The sequence below is a fragment of the Sorex fumeus genome, unplaced genomic scaffold, assembly GCF_029834395.1.
Source record: "Sorex fumeus unplaced genomic scaffold, SorFum_2.1 ptg000050l, whole genome shotgun sequence".
Taxonomy (NCBI): Eukaryota; Metazoa; Chordata; class Mammalia; order Eulipotyphla; family Soricidae; genus Sorex; species Sorex fumeus.
Genome location: NW_026606107.1, coordinates 13,074,687 through 13,093,472, shown reverse-complemented (window position 1 = coordinate 13,093,472; position 18,786 = coordinate 13,074,687). Strand labels below are relative to the sequence as shown.

At 46.8% G+C, this 18,786-nt stretch overlaps 1 protein-coding gene across 1 annotated transcript in view; it reads right to left on the bottom strand.

Annotated features, from left to right (window-relative positions):
- CHM (CHM Rab escort protein) overlaps positions 1-18,786 on the bottom strand; it is a 196,058-nt gene that overhangs the window by 17,740 nt on the left and 159,532 nt on the right. Inside the window, exon 13 of the mRNA XM_056124100.1 lies at positions 800-898. Within this exon, the coding sequence (XP_055980075.1) occupies positions 800-898 (99 nt within the window). The remainder of the gene's footprint in view (positions 1-799; positions 899-18,786) is intronic.

Genomic DNA, 18,786 nt, shown 5'->3' with positions numbered 1-18,786 from the left:
GGCATTTCCCCTGCATTGTTTTCCAGTTTATCATTGTCACCCCGCTCTCGAGTAGTTGCTCTCCCCTATATCTAGTCTGTGGAGCTGGGAATAAAAGTTGTTGATTACTGTCTGGTGATCTGTCTGCAAGCCATCCCTTGTCTATCAGCCAGGGAAAGTATATCGGCTCCAAACGCACCCAGGGACCCCATGACCATGGGATGGTGACTATGACAAATACGGGCAAAAAGGAGACCTAATTCACTGTTGATAGGAATATAGTCTGGTTCAACCTCTTAAAAAAATAAGGTTGACCTGTGTCTCAAGAAACAGAATTGATGGGGTTGGAGCAATAGCACAGTGGATAGGGTGTTTGCCTTGCACGCGGCCAACCCGGGTTCGATTCCCAGCATCCCATATGGTCCCTTGAGCACCGCCAGGAGTAATTCCTGAGCTCAGAGCCAGGAGAAACCCCTGTGCATTGCTGGGTGTAACCCAAAAAGCAAAAAAAAAAAAAAAAAAAAAAAAAGAAACAGAATTGAGCTTCCATATGACCCAGACATTTCATTTCTTCACATCTACCTTAAGGCCCCAAAACACTATTTTGAAAAGACATTTATGCCAATGTTCTTTACAACAGTACTCATTTGTGGGATATTTTTCCTTTACCACTGGAGAGAGTGAATATTTTTTCATTTTTATGAAAAAAAATGTGCTTACATATAATGTGAATACCATCACTGAATAAGTCAAATTGCAGGTTGAAATATAAAATGGTTACATTACCTTTCGATCATGAATTACCTATTACTGTTCTTACCTATCTCTACTTCAGCATATGGGGCAAATAACTTCTGAACAACTGATTCTAAGTCTTCTCTTGCTGTTTTCGAAGACAAACAGGTCAAATGGACCAAATCTGTTTAGAAATTAAAAAAAAAACCAGTGTTTTGAATTCTTGCTTTTTACACATTTTACTGTGTGCTCATTTTTAAGATATTATCTGGTGACATGCAGAATAGAGAGCTACAAAAGTTATCGTAACTTCAAGGAATTTAAGGGACATAACAACATACTATGTAAGTTGACCAAAGCTAAGAGAGCACATTACAATAAAAGAAAGTGTTGTGGCTCATTTTATAAAACAAGACTGAAAACAGAATACTAATTTGCGTAAATGAATACACTTCAGATCCATCAGCTAGAAGAATCCATTACATATGATTTACCATTAAGAATAAATCAAAATTCTGTATAAAATCTTTTTTGTGATTTTCTAAATACCACACTACTGGTATTTAGAATTCCTAAAAGTCTACACTCAAAAGTAGATCAGGGATGAAAAGTTATCTTCACTCAAAGCAAATACTAAAGGAATCAATCAATGAAGGAAATTCTTATGGTCTTGGAAAAAGCATGGATGGGACTAACTATATTTAAATACATTAGAGAATAATATCATTGCTGATATATTCATTTTCTTAAAACATCAAAAGCTTAATTTAGACTATTAGATTATTATTAAAAATAGGATAGTTTAAGATTGATCATGAGAGTCAGAATGCTCCTCGAGTGGATGCCACCCACGGGGTCACTGGTGGGGGCGGGGGGGGGGCACCTGGAGTCTGGCGTTTCTCCTGAAAAGGGTCTTCCTGGACACCCTGGGCTTTGGGAGTCTCCCGCGGGGGTCTTGTGACACAGAGAAGGCCACCTGGCCGGGTCCTGGGCAGGGCCCCTAGTCTGGTGGTCCCCCAGAAGTGCATCTTAGGGAGCACCTGACACTTTCCGCTCGGCTGCCTGGGTCCCTGTTCTCGTGGGATGCAGCATGGCCCGGGGACTTGTACCCGCGGGTTGGCTGTCTCTTGCCTGTGAGTGTCTGCTGAGTGAAGTGACAGGCTGGATTTCCCCACCATACGCTTCTGCACTCGCCACCATGGGGAAGGAGATATGGCTCATTTCCCTTCCCGCTGCTGGTTGGAAAGGTGTAGCCCAGCCAGTGAGGGGTGTGCTGTTGATGGCTGGTACTGTCTCTAGTTGAGTTCCTGCTGGTCCTTTGTTTTCTTTTTTGGTGGATCAAGAGAGTTTTTACTGAATGAAACTTAGAGATGGTGGCTGGGGGAGGAGAGAAAATCCATGTTCAGAGAGAACACGGACTTCTCAGAGTGGAAAAGGCAAAGAAACATTGAGAGAAGGGTAAAAGCGGGCTTGAAGAGTGAGCCTGTTTCCCCTGGGGAAGGGCTTTTTGTGTTGCTGTTGAAGCATGGAGGAGTTGGATCTTCTCGAAAGCCTCTCTGTGTTGACTGACAGGACCACGGGTTTTTGTATTTTGTTGCTATGGTGTATTACGTTAATTGTTTTGCTTATGTTGAACCATTCTTGCATCCCTGGGATGAGCCCCACTTGGTTGTGGTATATAATCCTTTTGATATATTGCTGGATTTTGTTTGCCAGGATTTTGTTGAGGATCTTTCTGTTGATGATCATCAGGGATATGGGGCGGGGGGTGGGGATTAAGAGGAAGGGGTGTTGTTCTGGGGTGAGGTTCTGGGCTGTCTGGTAAGATCTTGGGTTGTCTGGTAAGGTCCTCTGGTGGCAGGTGAGGTCCTGGGGATCAGGTGAGTTCCTGTGGCTCAGGTGAGGTTTTGGAGGTAATGTGACATCCTGGGGTGGTCGAGCCCCTGGAGTATTAGGTGAGGTCCTACAAGGTCAACTGAGTTCCTGAGCAGGGGGTGGGGGCGTGAGGTGAGGTACTGGGGTTCATTGAGAACCTGGGGTATCAGGTAAGATCCTGGTCCCCATTACCATCCCCATGTGTTATGTCATGTCCCTGTGTGTGACTGTTCTGTGTGACATCCCCGTGTGTGACCATCCCCATGTGTGACTGTCCCTGTGTGTTGTTCCTGTGAAATCCCTGTGTGTGACCTTCCCCATGTGTGACCTTCCCTGTGTGACGTCCCCGTGTGTGACAAGTGCACAGGGCATTATAGGAATTAGAAACACCATGTTCCGTTGCCTGTGTTGGGAAAATGAAAGAACCAGATACTCGACTTCTGCAGAGATGTGAGAAAAATCTGCTAAAAGTTTTTGCAGTCGCTATCAGCCAAGTCAGGCTATTTGCATAATGGCCATTGTTGGTGCCCAGTGCCTGTCAGCAGAGGACTGTCTTTAATGGGATGCAGTGCTCACTCTGATGAGTTTTATTCATTCGGGATTTGCATTTAAAGATCCCCGGGCCACCCAGCCTCCTGCTTTAGCACTGCCTGCTCCTTGCTGGCTCAGGAATCGGGATGCTGCTCCTGGTGATTTAACACGTAGTGTGGTCTGGGGCTGCTGGTAGACTAGATTCCCCGGCGGGACGTGGGCCTGTGTGTCAGCACAAAATCCTTACTGGTCATGAGGGTGGCCGCCGCCCACCGCTCCCGTGTGGACAGGAGATGGCTCTTTCCTCCAGCTCACATCCACTTGGGCTCAGAATCCCGTGTACACCACAGTGCTGCCCTGCGTGCTGGTGCCTTCCTGGGCTGTTTGACTGCGGGGCCCCAATTTGGCTGCGACCCCCGTTAGTTTTGAGTTTCACCTGTGCACCCCATTGGGGCTTCCTGAACCTCCATGGGTCTCGGTCTGGCCCCAGCTGCGGACCTCTGGGTTGTGCCCTCTGACTGACAGCCCTCCGTGTGCGAAGGGGCTCCTGGGTCCTTCCTGGCGGAATGTAGGGTCACCCCAGAGTGTCCGTCTTCGTCAGCCCCTCCAGCCGAGACCCCCCAGCCCCCGAGAGCTGCCCCTCCTGGGACCCCTGTTAGGGTGTAGAGGAGGAGGGGGCCAGACATGCAGGTGGCCAAAGGCACGCCTTAGTCCTTATAAGGGCATACATGATCCGATTGGCTGTCCCACAGTCATCCCATAGGCTCTCATTTACACACACAATCTAATTTGTCTTTCCAGTGGATGCCCACAGAGGGTCTAACCAATCAGGTGGCAGAAACAGCTTAACCGGTGGTCACTGTCACTGTCCTCCCGTTTATCGATTTGCTAGAGTGGGCCCAGTAATGTCTCCATTGTGACAATTGTTACTGTGTTTGGCATATCGAATACATCACGGGTAGCTTGCCAGGTCTTGCCCTGCGGGCAAGATACTCTCAGTAGCTTGCCAGGCTCTCTGAGAGGGGCGGAGGAATCGAACTCGGGTCGGCCATGTTGGCTGCGTGCAAGGCAAATGCCCTACCCACCGTGTTATCGCTCCAGCCCACCCGGTGGTATACCTACTATAAATGAATGTGCATACCTAGTCGGGCTTGTCTGGCATGGACCTGAAACACAGACCGTGGGGATATGGGAGCTAAAGTTGGCCACATGCTGTTTCACGAAGCTGGGGGAGCAGACAGGGCAGTGGGGGCTCAGGAAGAGAGTGACGAGGAGGGGGTTGCTCGTTGTTAGCCCAGGCTGTTAGCACAGAAAGGGGAAGAGTGGGTTTCTCAGAATCATAGGTTCCTGCAGGGGGTTAACGTAAAACCTCAGTCCCCCTGCCATGCAGGAAGACTCACGTCCCGGAGCAGGGGAACAGGATCTGAGGAGCCCGTAGGCGAGACGGGTGTACAGTGTACACACACTGCAGATGTATGTGTGTGTCCCCTGGATCCTGCCTCTCATGGAAGGATGCTGTTGAAGCAGGGAGTCCCTGCCCCCTGCCCCTGCCTCCCTGCCTTCGCTCTCTCCTTAATTCACCCCCAGGGAGCTGGGAAGTTTCTAGGAATGGAGATCTGGGGTGGTAGCATTTCTGGGGGTGGGGGAAGAGCTGGCCCTTGGCTGGGACAGGCTAGCTCCTTCCCATGCTTGGGCACCCAGAAAAGTCATTTAGTGTATGCCGGCTTCCTCTGAGCCTCTCCACCTCCTCGGGGTGAGGAGCCCTGTCGTGAGGAGTGGATACAGGCTTGCTTCAATTCTCTTGGAAAGACACAAGGGTGGACAGTGGCCAATGGTGGCCTCCCTGTACTGTGGAGCAAACATCAGGCTGTTCGGGGTGCATGCTGGGCAGAATACGGACACGGGGGGTGGGGGGAGCAGGCAGCGACCTCCAGCCTTCTCTAGAGTTAGGCTCAGTGTAACTTATAGGGTCCATCATGCTCATTTGGCCCTCTTCAGGAGGGTGTGGTGCCCTTGGAGGTGGCTATGCCCACGAGGATAGCCACCTTCTGTGGTTTCACCTTCTGTGATTCTCATAAGAATCACAACAGGGCAGAGATGTGCGCCGGGCCGGGGATCCAGGCAGACTCCCAGGGGCTTCTGGTGGCTGTCCCGGGCCCCCTGGACAGGGCAGAGCACGTGATGATGTCAGTTGGCCCCTCTTCTGTGTGGCTTGGCTGAAAGTGGGGGTGACTGGCCCCCATGGGGTGTGCAGGACAGCCAGAGCCTCATGCTGGACAGCTATGGGATCCTGCAGAGCCAGTGTTGACTGTCTCCTCTGGGCAGCCTGGCAGGCAGCGCAGGAGAGCAGGGTGCAGCCTCGCTGACGAGGGTAGGGGGTGTGCTGGGCACCTGACAGCCAGCAGTGCCATGGGCGGGGCCGCCCCCTAGTGGTTCCTGTGGGAACTGCAGCTCCAGGAGCCAGGAGAGGCCTGAGGGCATGTGGGGGTGTGTGTGAAGGGGGCTTGATCAGGAGCCCTGGTGGAGGGGGGACACACTGGTTGTGTTCAGTCATGGAAGGTTTCCATGGAGACTGAGTGACTCAGAGGCTGACGGGCCAGATACTGTATTTCACCGTAGACTTGGGCAGATTTCTTTCCACCAACAAAAGCAGGGCTGGATGGTTGTGGGAGCATTTCCCAGTGTAAATGGAATTGTTAGTATGGAAGTAACTTGGTTACCAAAAGAAGAATGTCCATAGTCCCTCACTCCAAAGCTCAAGCAACTACAACACTGCACTGTATTCTAACAAACCCTTGCTCCCAACCTATGCAAATAAAGTCTCTGTAGACTGAGTCCTTGGGCACCCACCCCATTCTGGTTTTTAAGCTATAGTGACCCTATTTGGTGACAAGGATTCAAGTCTATAAAAACCAAAAAACAAAGCATCCAAGGTTACAGTCTTAAGCTATTACTCTGCAACTTTCAATGCTAACACAAGATATTACATCAGAGAAAGAAACTCATTAGTCTATTCCACAGTTATAAGCAGAGAACATCAAACAGACTAAATCAGAGGATCTCATCCTATCTCAATGGTAAAGGAAAATTCTGGGGGAGGAGGGCACAGAAATCCTAATACAAAATAACTAAGCAAATTACCTGAAGAGGACAGTCATACTGATGTTTACTGAAATTAGAGTAACAGTGGATGAACAAAATGAGAAATTCAACAGGGACAAAAAATAATAAAGTTTCAAACACAAACCATGCATCTAGAGAATACAGTAGTTGGACTTAAAATACAATAGACAAACTCTATAGTAGACTTGATGAAGCCAAAAGACAAATCAACATGTTTTAAAATAGGATACCGTAAAGCATCCAAAAATAAAAAAGGAAAAAAGTAAAGGAAAGAAAAACAAGACTTTAAAAGAGAATATTTGGGAGATGTGTGCTGAAAGTAGATAAAGGACAAAATGTGACAGATATCCTCTTAGTATCTGTATTGCAAACCAATGCCCAAAAAATAGAGAGAGAATATGGGGGAAATTGTCTGCCATAGGGGCAGGGGAAGGGTTGGAAAGTGGGGGTATACTGGGGACATTGGTGGTGGAGACTGCTCACTGGTGGAGAGTGGGTGTGTGATCGTTGTATGATTGAAACTCAAACATGAACACTTGTAACTGTATCTCACAGTGATTCAATAAAAAAGATAATAAAAAAGGAAATATGAATTACTTGAGATGGGTGGCAGGAACAAGTTGGAGGGAAAGGGAATGACTTGAGAGCATTCGGAGATAAAAATCAGAATTTAACACCGAATCATGCACAGGTCCCTAGTGTGAAAGTTTAGCAGAAAGCCCCAGCAACCTTACAGTCCATAATAAGAAACAGAGTGTCACACAGAGGTTGAGAAGGCAAGGATTTTTGCTGGGAATAGTGAGGGGCAAGTTGAAAATCAGTATGAAAACCTTGAAACTACTCTTACCAAGGAGGTCAGGTAAAAAAAAATACATGGGACTGGTTGGCATTCATAGCAGTTGTACCATGGCAGTTACCTGGAGGACATCCCAGATCCCTCTCAGAATAGGAAGCCCAAAAGCAAACTTCATCAATTTAAACAGCAGTGGGGTGAGAGATATCTGAATACTTCAGGCTACAGAATGCAAACCCCTTCATATTTGCATCTTATCAAATGGAGGATGAGTTATCTAGAGCCAGAAAAGTGCCTTTTTCCATACTACTATCAAAAATTGATGAGTTCTGCCATTGTCTGCTTTACACCTGTTCAGCCCTTGGTTAAATAACTAAGCATTTGTTTAGAGTCCAGTGCTGATAAAAGTTCAGGTTAGGATACAGGGCATTTCCAAGTTTGGATTAATTAAGTTGAAGTCAGCACATACCAAAAGTGGCTGATACTTGGATACAGCTTAACACAAACTGCAGCTCTGGAAAAGTGTTAGGATGACAGCAAGGGTTAATCACTTAATCACTTAACTTCCCATTAGTCGTTGATTTGCTCAAGCGGGCGCCAGTAACGTCTCCATTTGTCCCTGTCGTGTGCTAGTGTAGCCCAATGGCATCTGTTCGCTCTGGGAACATGAAGAGCCTCAAACCGATCGTTCATGATCTTGACGAAGAAGTCTGACCATCTGGTAGATGGGCGGCCACGCGGTCTTTTGACATCCCGTGGAATCCAGTCAGTAACAGCTCTAGTCCAGCGGTCGTCTTTAAATCTCATTACGTGACCAGCCCATCTGATTTTCGACACCTTGGCAAATGAGACAGCGTCCCTGATCCTTGATCGTCGACGGATGTCAGAACTCCGGATTCTTTCTCTCATTTGAGTGAAACGTGATATTCCAAGCATAGCTCTTTCTATTCTTCTTTGGGAGACCTGAATAGTGTTCTCATCCTGTCTGCATAGGGCCCAGGTCTCTGAGGCATATGTTAATGCAGGAACAACAGTGGAATCAAAGAGATGTGCCCGGAGCCAGAGGTTCTTCGTCCTCCTAGCTATTTCTTTGACGTTATTGAAGGCGTTCCAAGCCACTCTCTTCCTCCTGCGCAGCTCGGGTGCCAGGTCATTTGTCATGTTGACTTCTCGACCTAGGTACACATAGCTGTTGCATTAGGAGATGGTCGTTCCGTTAAGAAGGAACGGGGCGTCAGGAACGAGGCTGTTTCTCATAAACATTGTCTTCGTAAGAGTCAGCTGTAGTCCTACCTTTCCACACTCATGGTCAAAGTTGGCCAGCATTTGTGCTGCTTGGCTGATGTTTGGGGTTATTAAAACAATGTCATCAGCAAAGCGGAGGTGGTGTAGTTGCCGACCATCTATCTTCACTCCCATTCCTTCCCATTGCAGTCGTCGCATGATGTTCTCGAGGGTGGCACTGAAGAGTTTCGGTGAAATGGTGTCACCCTGCCAAACCCCTCTCTTGACATCAATGATCACTTCTTTGTAGAATGGTGAGATCCTGGTAGTGAATCCGCAATGCAGCTCACGGAGGATCTTGATGTATTGGGCTTGAATGCCCTGATTGGCTAGGGCTTCAATGACCGCTTCCGTCTCAACAGAATCAAAGGCCTTCTTTAAATCAATGAACATTAAACAGAACAGCATCTTGAACTCCTGAGAAACTTCAATGAGCTTGGTTATCGTGTGGATATAGTCGATGGTGCTGAATCCTTTGCAGAACCCTGCTTGCTCGCATGGTTGTCCTTCATGTAGTGTTCTGCCAACCCTATTTAGGATGACTCGAGTGAACAACTTGTAGATGACAGACAATAGGCAGATCGGGCAATAGTTGCCAATGTCATGGATGTCGCCCTTCTTGAACAGTAGTACGGTCCTGCGGTTTTCCATTGGGATGGAACCTTGCATTCAGACAGGTAGCGAGTGAAGAGCCGAGCCAGTGTATTGATGAGTACTGACGGCACGTTCAGGTGTTCAGATCTGACCTTGTCTGGGCCGGGTGATGTTTGTTTCTTTACCGACGAAATGGCATGTCGGATTTCGGAAGGGAGAACGTTGGGAACGACATATCCATCCTGTGGAATTTGGTATGTCGGCAAGTGGACATGGCTATCGAAGAGATTTGAGTAGAAGTCATGGATAATCTTCTCCATTGCCTTTCTGGAGGATGTGATGGATCCATCAGGACATCGGAGGGCAGTCATCTTGGTCTTGTAGTTGGCGAAGGACAGGCGGGCATTACGAATACTTTTCCCAGCTTCTGCCGCATCCACCAGTACTTCTGCTCTTCTCTCTTTGAGGTCTTCCTTGATTACATCTCTGCACTGCTTTGCGAGCTTGGACGTTAGCTTGCGGTTGCCTGGGGCATGCGCCAAACCACGCTGGCGAATTAGCTCAAGAGTTTTCGAAGATAGGCGTTTACTTGTGGCTATCTCTCTCTTGGCGTTCCTCGCACATTCATGGAGGTGCTGAACCAGTCGATCGTATTCCTCGTCAATGTTGTCAACAATGGCATCTTCCCATGTTGCCGCAATAGTACCAAAGAGTTCCCAGTTGGTGGTCATTCTGGGAGTTCTCTTTTTGAACTTTGCAGCCCTTTCTCCCCACTCTGTGAAGTAGAATTTTGCACGAAGGAGACGGTGGTCCGATCCCGTTCGAAATTTTGGGACAACAGCGACATCAGTCAGGCAAAACCGTCGATTGAATATGATGTGGTCTATTTCGTTGTGGAATCGTCCACCGGGAGACTCCCATGTCCAACGTTTAGATTCTGTCTTCTGGAACTGTGAGTTACCATGGATTGTCCTGGTCGACATGATGAACTCAGACAGTCTCTCACCCTGTTCGTTCCATTCTAGGCCATGGGTCCCGATGTGAAGTTCTTCAGCTGCTCTTCTCGGTCCTATCTTGGCATTAAAATCACCCACAATGATCTTGTAGATAAGTACCCCAGATAAATACCCCACTGGCAGACTTCCACTATCGACACTACCTCCACTACCCAGCCGTCGCCACACTCCAGGACACTTTCCGGACCCATAATAAGACACTAAATACCCATCTTCCGGAATTGTCGTACCATATTTTTTTCATTCATTCATCATCCTGTTATTTGTCGATTGCCTCAAGCAGGCCCCAGTAACGTCTCTTTCATCCTAGCCCTGAGATTATATTCAAGGCTCTTTAGGAGAATGAGCCTCATCATTGTTACTGGTATTTGGCATATTTGGTGCTCCACGGGGAGTTTGCCAGACTCTGCCCTGTGGGCAGGCTATATTCGATAGCCTGCAAGTTTGTCCAGAGTAGGAATGAGATAATAAGATATCATAAAAAGATGTTCTGATAAGATGTCGCGCGGCCGCGAATGCGGCTGCGCGGTTCCGGGAGCTGAATTTTATAGTCTCTGAGTCTTGGCCGTTGATGGGATTACACAGAGACTATAAAATCCAGCTCCCGGACGAGACCAGTGCAGTCAGTCTCCTGTCCCTGCGCCTGGCTGTTCCTCGCTGGGGTCCCTTGGAGGGGAGCGGGTTGAGCTTTCCTGCCCGCCCCGACCAGGGCTCCGGCAGCCGAAGACCTCCAGGACCAGCCACCACCATGCTGAGACCACTCTCCGCACACATGAAGGTACTGGCAGAGGGACAAAGGGACAAAGTGGGTTCCGGGGCCGAGATCTCCAAGCCTACTCGAATTGGAGTCGATCATCCTCCACCCAGATCCTCCAAATTCCAGTAGGCGGGGGTCACACCCACCACCTGGCCCCCTCGCGCCGTACCATATTTGATAGGGTTCAAACATGGTAACACCTACAAGGGTGATTAGAGGTCGCCCCAAAAGCCTCTATCCCTCTCGGAAAGACTGGCAAGCTACCGAGAGTATTCTGCCCGCACGGAAGAGCCTGGCAAGCTATCCGTTGTGTATTTGATATGCCAAAACCAGTAACTACAACTGGTCTCATTCACCTGACCCTGAAGGCTTCACTGACATGGCAGCACTGAGAAGGATGAGAAAGGAGAGGCCGACAAAATTTCAAGGCCGAACTAGGCTGCCACAACGAAGGAAGACAAAAATGATCGTCTGTACTTTCAATGCACGTACGCTAGCATCAGATGCATCCATCGAGGACCTGATGGTACAAGCGCGAATGATCAATGATCAAGTATGACATCATTGGTCTGACCAAGACAAGAATGCACGAATCTCACCATGCCGTTTTCGACACTGGAGAAGAATTGTTCCTCGGAACATGCGATAAAAGAGGTGTCGGAAGTGTTGGTGTCCTTGTCAACACAAATTTGGCCATGAGCATTGATTCATTTGAATGCCTAACAACCCGAATCGGACGTTTACATTTGAATAGATGTGGCTCACTGCTTGCAGTTTCTATCTTCGTTGTCTACGCACCAACATCTCATTACGATGAAAGAGAAATCGAGAAGTTCTACATGGAGCTGGAGAAGTTCTATAAAGAAGACCACACCTTCTACAAGACAGGTGGTGCATGGTTTGGGCAATTTTAAATATCTTAGCATTTTCTTGGAGTTATGTATGTTATTGGGCACTACTGATCATGAATCATCATTTGCATCCAAATTTGTTGGAAACTCAGTTACCAGAGTCAAGGTCAGGAATTGGCAATGTGATCTCTGCAATGCAGTCCAATGGCCATCCTTAGGGACAAAGTTGACACAGTAAGCTAGGAAGGTAGTGAATGAAAATTCCCAGCAGCCATCTAGAGATATGCTAACTCAGTACTACAGTTTCTGTATAGAATTAACAAGTAAGAACCCTAAATTGATACCCAAGCCTCTATAAAAGCAGACCTTCAACTGTAACCTTCACACCACACCAGATACAATGAAGAATAGATATTTGCCTTTATTAATGAATGAAGTCGAATTATAAGGACCCCAAGCATACAAGTACTCTAAACTCTGTGTTGAAGATATACCTAAGAACAATGTTAAGGATATTTATTGAATTGAGGAAAATAATAGAAGAGAGCTTTAACAAGGAAAGAGAAAGTATGAGAAAACTTATATCAGAAATTATTAAACTGTACTAAGTATGGATATGGCCATAGGTTTGCACATATCATAATTTTATGTTTTGGGGTGAGATGCCAAGAGGTGGTATCACTGGATTGTATGGGAGTTCTATTCCTATTTTTCATAGATATCCATATTGCTTTCCATAAAGACTGAAGCAGAAGACATTCCCACCAGAGATAAGGGTTTCTTTCTCACCACAACCCTTCCAACACTAGCTGTTTCCAGACTTCTGAATATGTGACATCCTTATACAATGAAATACTATGAAGCACTAAGAAGGAACAAAACCACGCAAATTAGAGCAACATGACTGTAACTAGAAGATATCATGCTGAGTGAAGTCAGTCAGGAGAAAGTAGATAGATCAATGATTACTTGACATCCAGTTACTCATTGATTTGCTCGACAGGCGCCAGCAACGTCTTCATTCGTCCTTGTCGCATACTAGTGTAGCCCAATGGCTTCTGCTCGATCTAGGAACACGAAGAGCCTCAAACCGATCATTCAGGGTCTTGACGAAGAAGTCTGACCATCTGGTAGATGGGCGGCCACATAGTATTTTGACCTAACGAGGAATCCAGTCGGTAATGGCTCTAGTCCAGCAGTCGTCTCCAAATCTCATTACATGTCCAGTCCATCTGATTTTCGACGCCTTGACAAACGAGATAGCGTCCCTTATTCTTGATCGATGACAGAGGTTGGAACTCCAGATTCTTTCTCTCATTTCAGTGAAGCGTGATACTCCAAGCATAGCTCTTTCGATTCCTCTTTTGTAGACCCGAATGGCGTTCTCATCCTGTTTTTGTATGACCCAGGTCTCTGAGGCATATGTTAATGCAGGAAGAACAGTGGAATCGAAGAGATGTGCCTGGAGTCGGAGGTTCTTCGTCCTCTTAGCTATATCTTCGACGTTCTGGAAGGCATTCCAAGCCACTCTCTTCCTCCTGCACAACTCAGGTGCCAGGTCATTCGTCATGTTGACTTCTCAACCGAGATACACATTACTGCTGCATTTGGAGATGTTCATCCCATTGAGCGTGAATGGAACGTCAGAAATGAGACTGTTTCACACAGACATTGTCTTCGTGAGATTCAGCTGTAGTCCAACCTTTCCACACTCATGGTCAAAGTTGGCCAGTATTTGTGCCGCCTGGCTGATGTTTGGTATTATAAGAATGATGCTATCAGCAAAGGGCAGGTGGTGTAGTTGCCCACTGTCTTTCTTTACTCCCATTCCTTCCCATTCCAGCCGTCGCATGACATTTCTGAGGGTGGCACTGAAGAGTTTCGGTGAAATGGTATCACCCTGCCGAACCCCTCTCTTGACGTCAATGATCACCTCCTTGTAGAATGGTGAGATCCTGGTAGTGAATCCGCAATACAGCTCACGGAGGATCCTGATGTATTGAGTTTGAACGCCCTGTTTGGCTAGGGGCTTGATGACCACTTCCATCTCAACAGAATCAAAGGCCTTCTTTAAATCAATGAATGTTAGACAGAGTGGCATCTTGAACTCCCGAGAAACCTCAATGAGCTTGGTTATCGTGTGGATATGGTCGATTGTGCTGAATCCTTTTCAGAAAATGGCTTGCTCGCATTGTTGTCCTTCATCTAGTGTTCTGCCAATCCTATTCAGGATGACTCGAGTGAATAGCTTGCAGACGACAGACAACAGGCAGATTGGGCTCTAGTTGCCAAAATCGTGGATATCTCCCTTCTTGTACAGTAGAATGGTCCTGCTGGTTTTCCATTGGGATGGAACCCTGCATTCAGACAGGTAACATGTGAAGAGCCGAGCCAGTGTATTGATGAGTACTGATGGCAGGTTCTTCAGGTGTTCGGGTCTGACCTTGTCTGGGCTGGGTGCTGTTTCTTTCTTTTTTTTTTATTTTTTATTTTTTTAATAATTTATTTCTTTATTGAATCACTGTGGGAAAAGTTACAGAGCTTTCGGGTTTAGGTCTCAGTCATGTAAGTATCAAACACATTTCCCTTTACCAATACTTATTTTTAACCGTGAACCCCAATAGAACCCCACCTCCCACCCCTCCCAATTCCTGTGTGGCAGATGAGTTCTAGTTAATACTCTATCTACTTTGACTAGATACATTGTTTCGATAGAAGATGTACAATTATTGTTTAGAGTTTATGACCCCCCCCAATCAGATATGCTGAAACAGCGTTGTGAAATGATTTGCTTTCTACAGCTTGATTTAAGAATAAAATGATGTCGCGGCCGCGCGGTTTTGGATTTCTGCTGTTTTACTTATTAACCCTGGAAGTATTTCTATTAAAAGTTAGATAGTTAAGAGATTGGTTTCTGTGCTCTGGAGTCATGGCCGTGCCGGAGAGTCATGGGGGGCAGCTGGTGACCTCGGTCGGGCGTGAAGGACGGCCCACAATGCCCCCCTTCCCATGAGGCCTCTGCCGCTCCCCGCCCCCGGCTCAAACCTGCTGTCCACAAGGCTCCCGTGCGGCCACCATCTTTCTTTGCAGAGAGGAGCGGGCGAGTGGGACAACACCCTTTCCCCTCTGGGCAGGCATGGTGGCGCAGTTTAACACATAGTCCATTTGCTTTTCTGCTCCAAGCGGGTGGCTCTCTGTGCTAAGTCCTTGTGCCTCCGGGGCCGTGGCCGTGCCGGAGAGCCGCTCGTGGGGGGCAGCTGGTGACCTCGGTCGGGCGTGAAGGACGGCCCACAACGCCCCCCTTCCCATGAGGCCCCTGCCGCCCCCCGCCCCCGGCTCAAACCTGCTGTCCACAAGGCTCCCGTGCGGCCGCCATCTTTCTTTGCCGCTGTTTGTTTCTTTACCGACGAAATGGCGTGTTGGATTTCAGAAGGGAGAACATTGGGAACGACATATCCATCCTGCGGTTTTTGGTATGTGGGCAGGTGGAAGTGGCTATTGAAGAGATCCGAGTAGAAGTCAAGGATAATCTTCTCCATTGCCCTTCTGGAAGATGTGATAGATCCATCAGGACGTCGGAGGGCAGTCATCTTAGTCTTGTAGTTGGCGAAGGACAGAGGGCCATTGTGAATGCTTCTTCTGGGGTCTGCCGCATCTGCCAGCACTGTTGCTCTTCTCTCTTTGAGGTCTTCCTTTATTGCTTCTCTGCACTGCTTTGCGAGCCCGGACATTTGCTTGCGGTTGCCTGGGCTTGCACCAAGCCACTTGGCAAACGAGCTAGAGAGTTTTCGATGACAGTCATCTTTTTGTGGCTATCTCTCTTTCGGCATTCTTCACACTATCATGGAGGTGCTGAATCAGTGGATCGTATTCCTCGTCAATGTTGTCAATGACGGCATCTTCCCATGTTGCTGCAATAGTGCCTAAGAGCTCCCAGTTTGTAGTCGTTCTGGGAGTTCTCTTCTTAAACTTTGCAGCCTTTTCTCCCCTCTGTGTGAAGTAGAATTTTGCACAAAGGAGACGGTGGTCTGACCCCGTTTGGAATTTTGGGACAATAGTGACATCGGTCAGGCAAGACTGTGGATTGAATATGATGTGGTCAATTTCGTTCTGGAACCGTCCACCAGGAGACTCCCATCTCCAACATTTAGATTCGGCCTTCTGGAATTGTGAGTTATCATGGATGGTCTTGGTCAACATGATGAACTCAGACAGTCTCTCACCCTGTTTGTTCCATTCGAGGCCATGGGTCCTGATGTGGAGTTCTTCTGCCGATCTTCTTGGTCCTATCTGGGCATTAAAATCACCAACAATGATCTTGAAGAAGGTATGGTCTTCTTTATAAAACTTCTCCAGCTCCCTGTAGAACTTCTCAATTTCTCCTTCTTCATAATTGGATGTTGGTGTCTAGAAAACGAAGATAGAAACTGTCGGCAGTGAGCCACATCTATTCAAGTATAATTGTCCGATTCGGGTTGTTAGGCATATGAATGAATCAATGTTTATGGTCAAGTTCGTGTTGACAAGGATACCGACACTACCGACGCCTCTATTCTTTTGTTGCATGTTCCGAGGAACAGTTCTTCCCCAGTGTCAAAAACAGTGTGATGTGATTGATGCCTTCTCTTCTCGGTCAGACCAATGATGTTGTACTTGATCTTTTGCGCTTGCACCATCAGGTCCTCGATGGATGCATCCGATGCCAGCATACATGCATTGAAAGAAGAGACAGTCATTTTTATCTTTCTTTGTTGTGCAGCCTAGGTCAGCTCTGAGATTTTATCAGCCTCTCCTTCCTCATCCTTCTTAACGCTGACATATTGATGGCTCTTTCATGGTCAGGGGAATGAGCCCCATTGTATTTACTGGTTTAGGGATATCGAATACACCACGGATAGCCTGCATGGCTCTGCTGTGTGGATGGAACACTCTCGGTAGCTTGCCAGGCTCTCTGAGAGGGATAGAGGCTTTTAGGGCGGCCTCTAATCGTCCTTGAAGATGTTCCCATGGTTCAAACCATATTTCAACACAATCAAATATGGTGCGGTAATCTTGTATTAAGCGGTTTATGATGTGTTGTGCAACCAAGGCCACAGAGTACAAGGTCACAGAGTTCCGCTTCCCTGGTTCTCTGGGGCTTCACTCGTGTGTGAATCTCGGCCTGCGTGTTAAGAAAGTGGCCTGGAGAGTGTCAGCAGCTGTGTAGTGGAGGTAGTGGAGGTAATTGAGGTCTGCTGGGCTGCTGGGAGAAGGCAGAGGATCTCTGTTCCCTGGTCCGTTGCGCCTGGATCCGAGGTCACAGAGTTCCACTTCCCTTGCTCTGTGGGGCTTCAGTCATGCGTGAGTCTTGGCCTGAGTGTCTGGAAACGTCCTGGAGTGTGGCGGCAGCTGGGTAGTGGAGGTAGAATAGGTAATGGAGGCTGCTGGGAGCAGGCAGTGGATAGTAGATATAGAATGATTTTTCTCATACGTAAAACTTAAAGATACACATCAAGGTAGCAATAAAGGTCAAACAGCAACATGATGGGAGAACTGATCCACTCAATTGGGTTGGGAGAGATTAGTGAGAGAAGAATCTTGTGGTCCCTACAAGAGTGAAGGGGTGTATGGTGATGGGTGTGATGTTGGAATTATGAGAGGTATCATAATTAATCGCATTGCAAACCACAGAATCTCAATTAAATTTTTGTTAAAAAGTGAAGTATATTTTGGCAGAAATGTGAATGGACGGTGTCTGTCTCTTCCACCTTTCTCCCTCCTCAGAGTTTATTGGACAGCCAGTTATGAGCCGGCAGTGACAGGGCAACTGCAGCCTCATGGGATGGGGGAAGGAACTGGCACATCCTTCTTGCCCCTCTGAGACCACGAACCCCCACACATTGATCTCCAGCATGGTCATGGACCCAGAGGCACACAAACCAATCTCTGAACTATGAAGCTTTTGACAGAAATCCCTCTAGACTTAATCAGTAAAATATCAGAAATCCAAACATATGACAGACATCATATGGTCTTCATAACCAGCAATAGAAAACAAATTATTTCACGATGCCTTTTCAGCATAGTTGATTGTTAGGGGAAAATTCCAAGTAATAATGCTGCATCTTTTGTCTAAATAATGAATCTAATCAAAGTAGTGAGTTAAGTGGAAATCATCTGCGTCAAAGATCCATAAATTATCTTTTTCGATTACGTGGCTGCTATTGCGGCCACATGACATCATATGCTCTTCATTATTCACAATAGAAAACAAATTATCTAATGATGCCTTCTTGGCAGGTCTGAATGTTGGGAGGAAATTCCAAATAATAACAGTAGGTCGTCTGTCGAAAAATTGATGTAATCAAGGTAGAGAGAGAGAGAGTAAAGTGGAAATCATCTGCCACACTGGAGGAGGAGGTATACTGGGGTTCTTGGTGGTGGAAAATGTGCACTAGTGAAGGGATGAGTGTTTGATCATTGTATGACCGAGACTTAAACCTGAAAGCTTTGTAACTGTCCTCACGGTGAGTCAATAAATAAATTTTACAAAATAAAAATAAATAAAAATAAATGTGAAGTATAATGTTAGTTGCCATGATAAATAATTTCTTTTAAAATGTTTAAAGGATTTATTGCAGAGGTACAGATGCAATGCTTTTCTGTTGTTATTTTTTAGCTCTCATTTACTGTTACTTTTTGAATAGGGTTGTATTGTTTCTTGCCATCATCTTTTTTAATTGAATCACTGTGAGATACAGTTACAAAGTTTTCATGATTAAATTCCAGTCATACAATGATCAAACACCCATCCTTCCACCAGCGTACATTTTCCACCACCAATGTCCTCAATATCCCTTCCTCTACCCCCACCCTATCCCACCCCCTGCCTCTGTGGTGGAAAATTTCTTTCTTATTTTCTCTCTACTTTTGCGGATTATTGCTTTGCAATACAGATACTGAGAGGCCATCATGATTGGTCCTTTTCACGCATCAGTGATCCCTTCTCTTTTGGGGAGGGAATTTTGATAGGAGTAGGGATTAGGAGAGTTCAGCAAAATAGGCTATTTTGTGGATCTTATGGGATAAGTTGGAAAAGATTAACTTGCTGCCTCAGGAAACCACGCTCAATGGTCTTCTACCTGTAAAATTTGAATTATAAGCACCTTACAATTTCCATATTAGGCTAGAGCGATAGCACAGTGGTAGGGCGTTTGCCTTGCACGTGGCCAGTCTGGCCAACCCGGGTTCGATTCCTCTGCCCCTCTT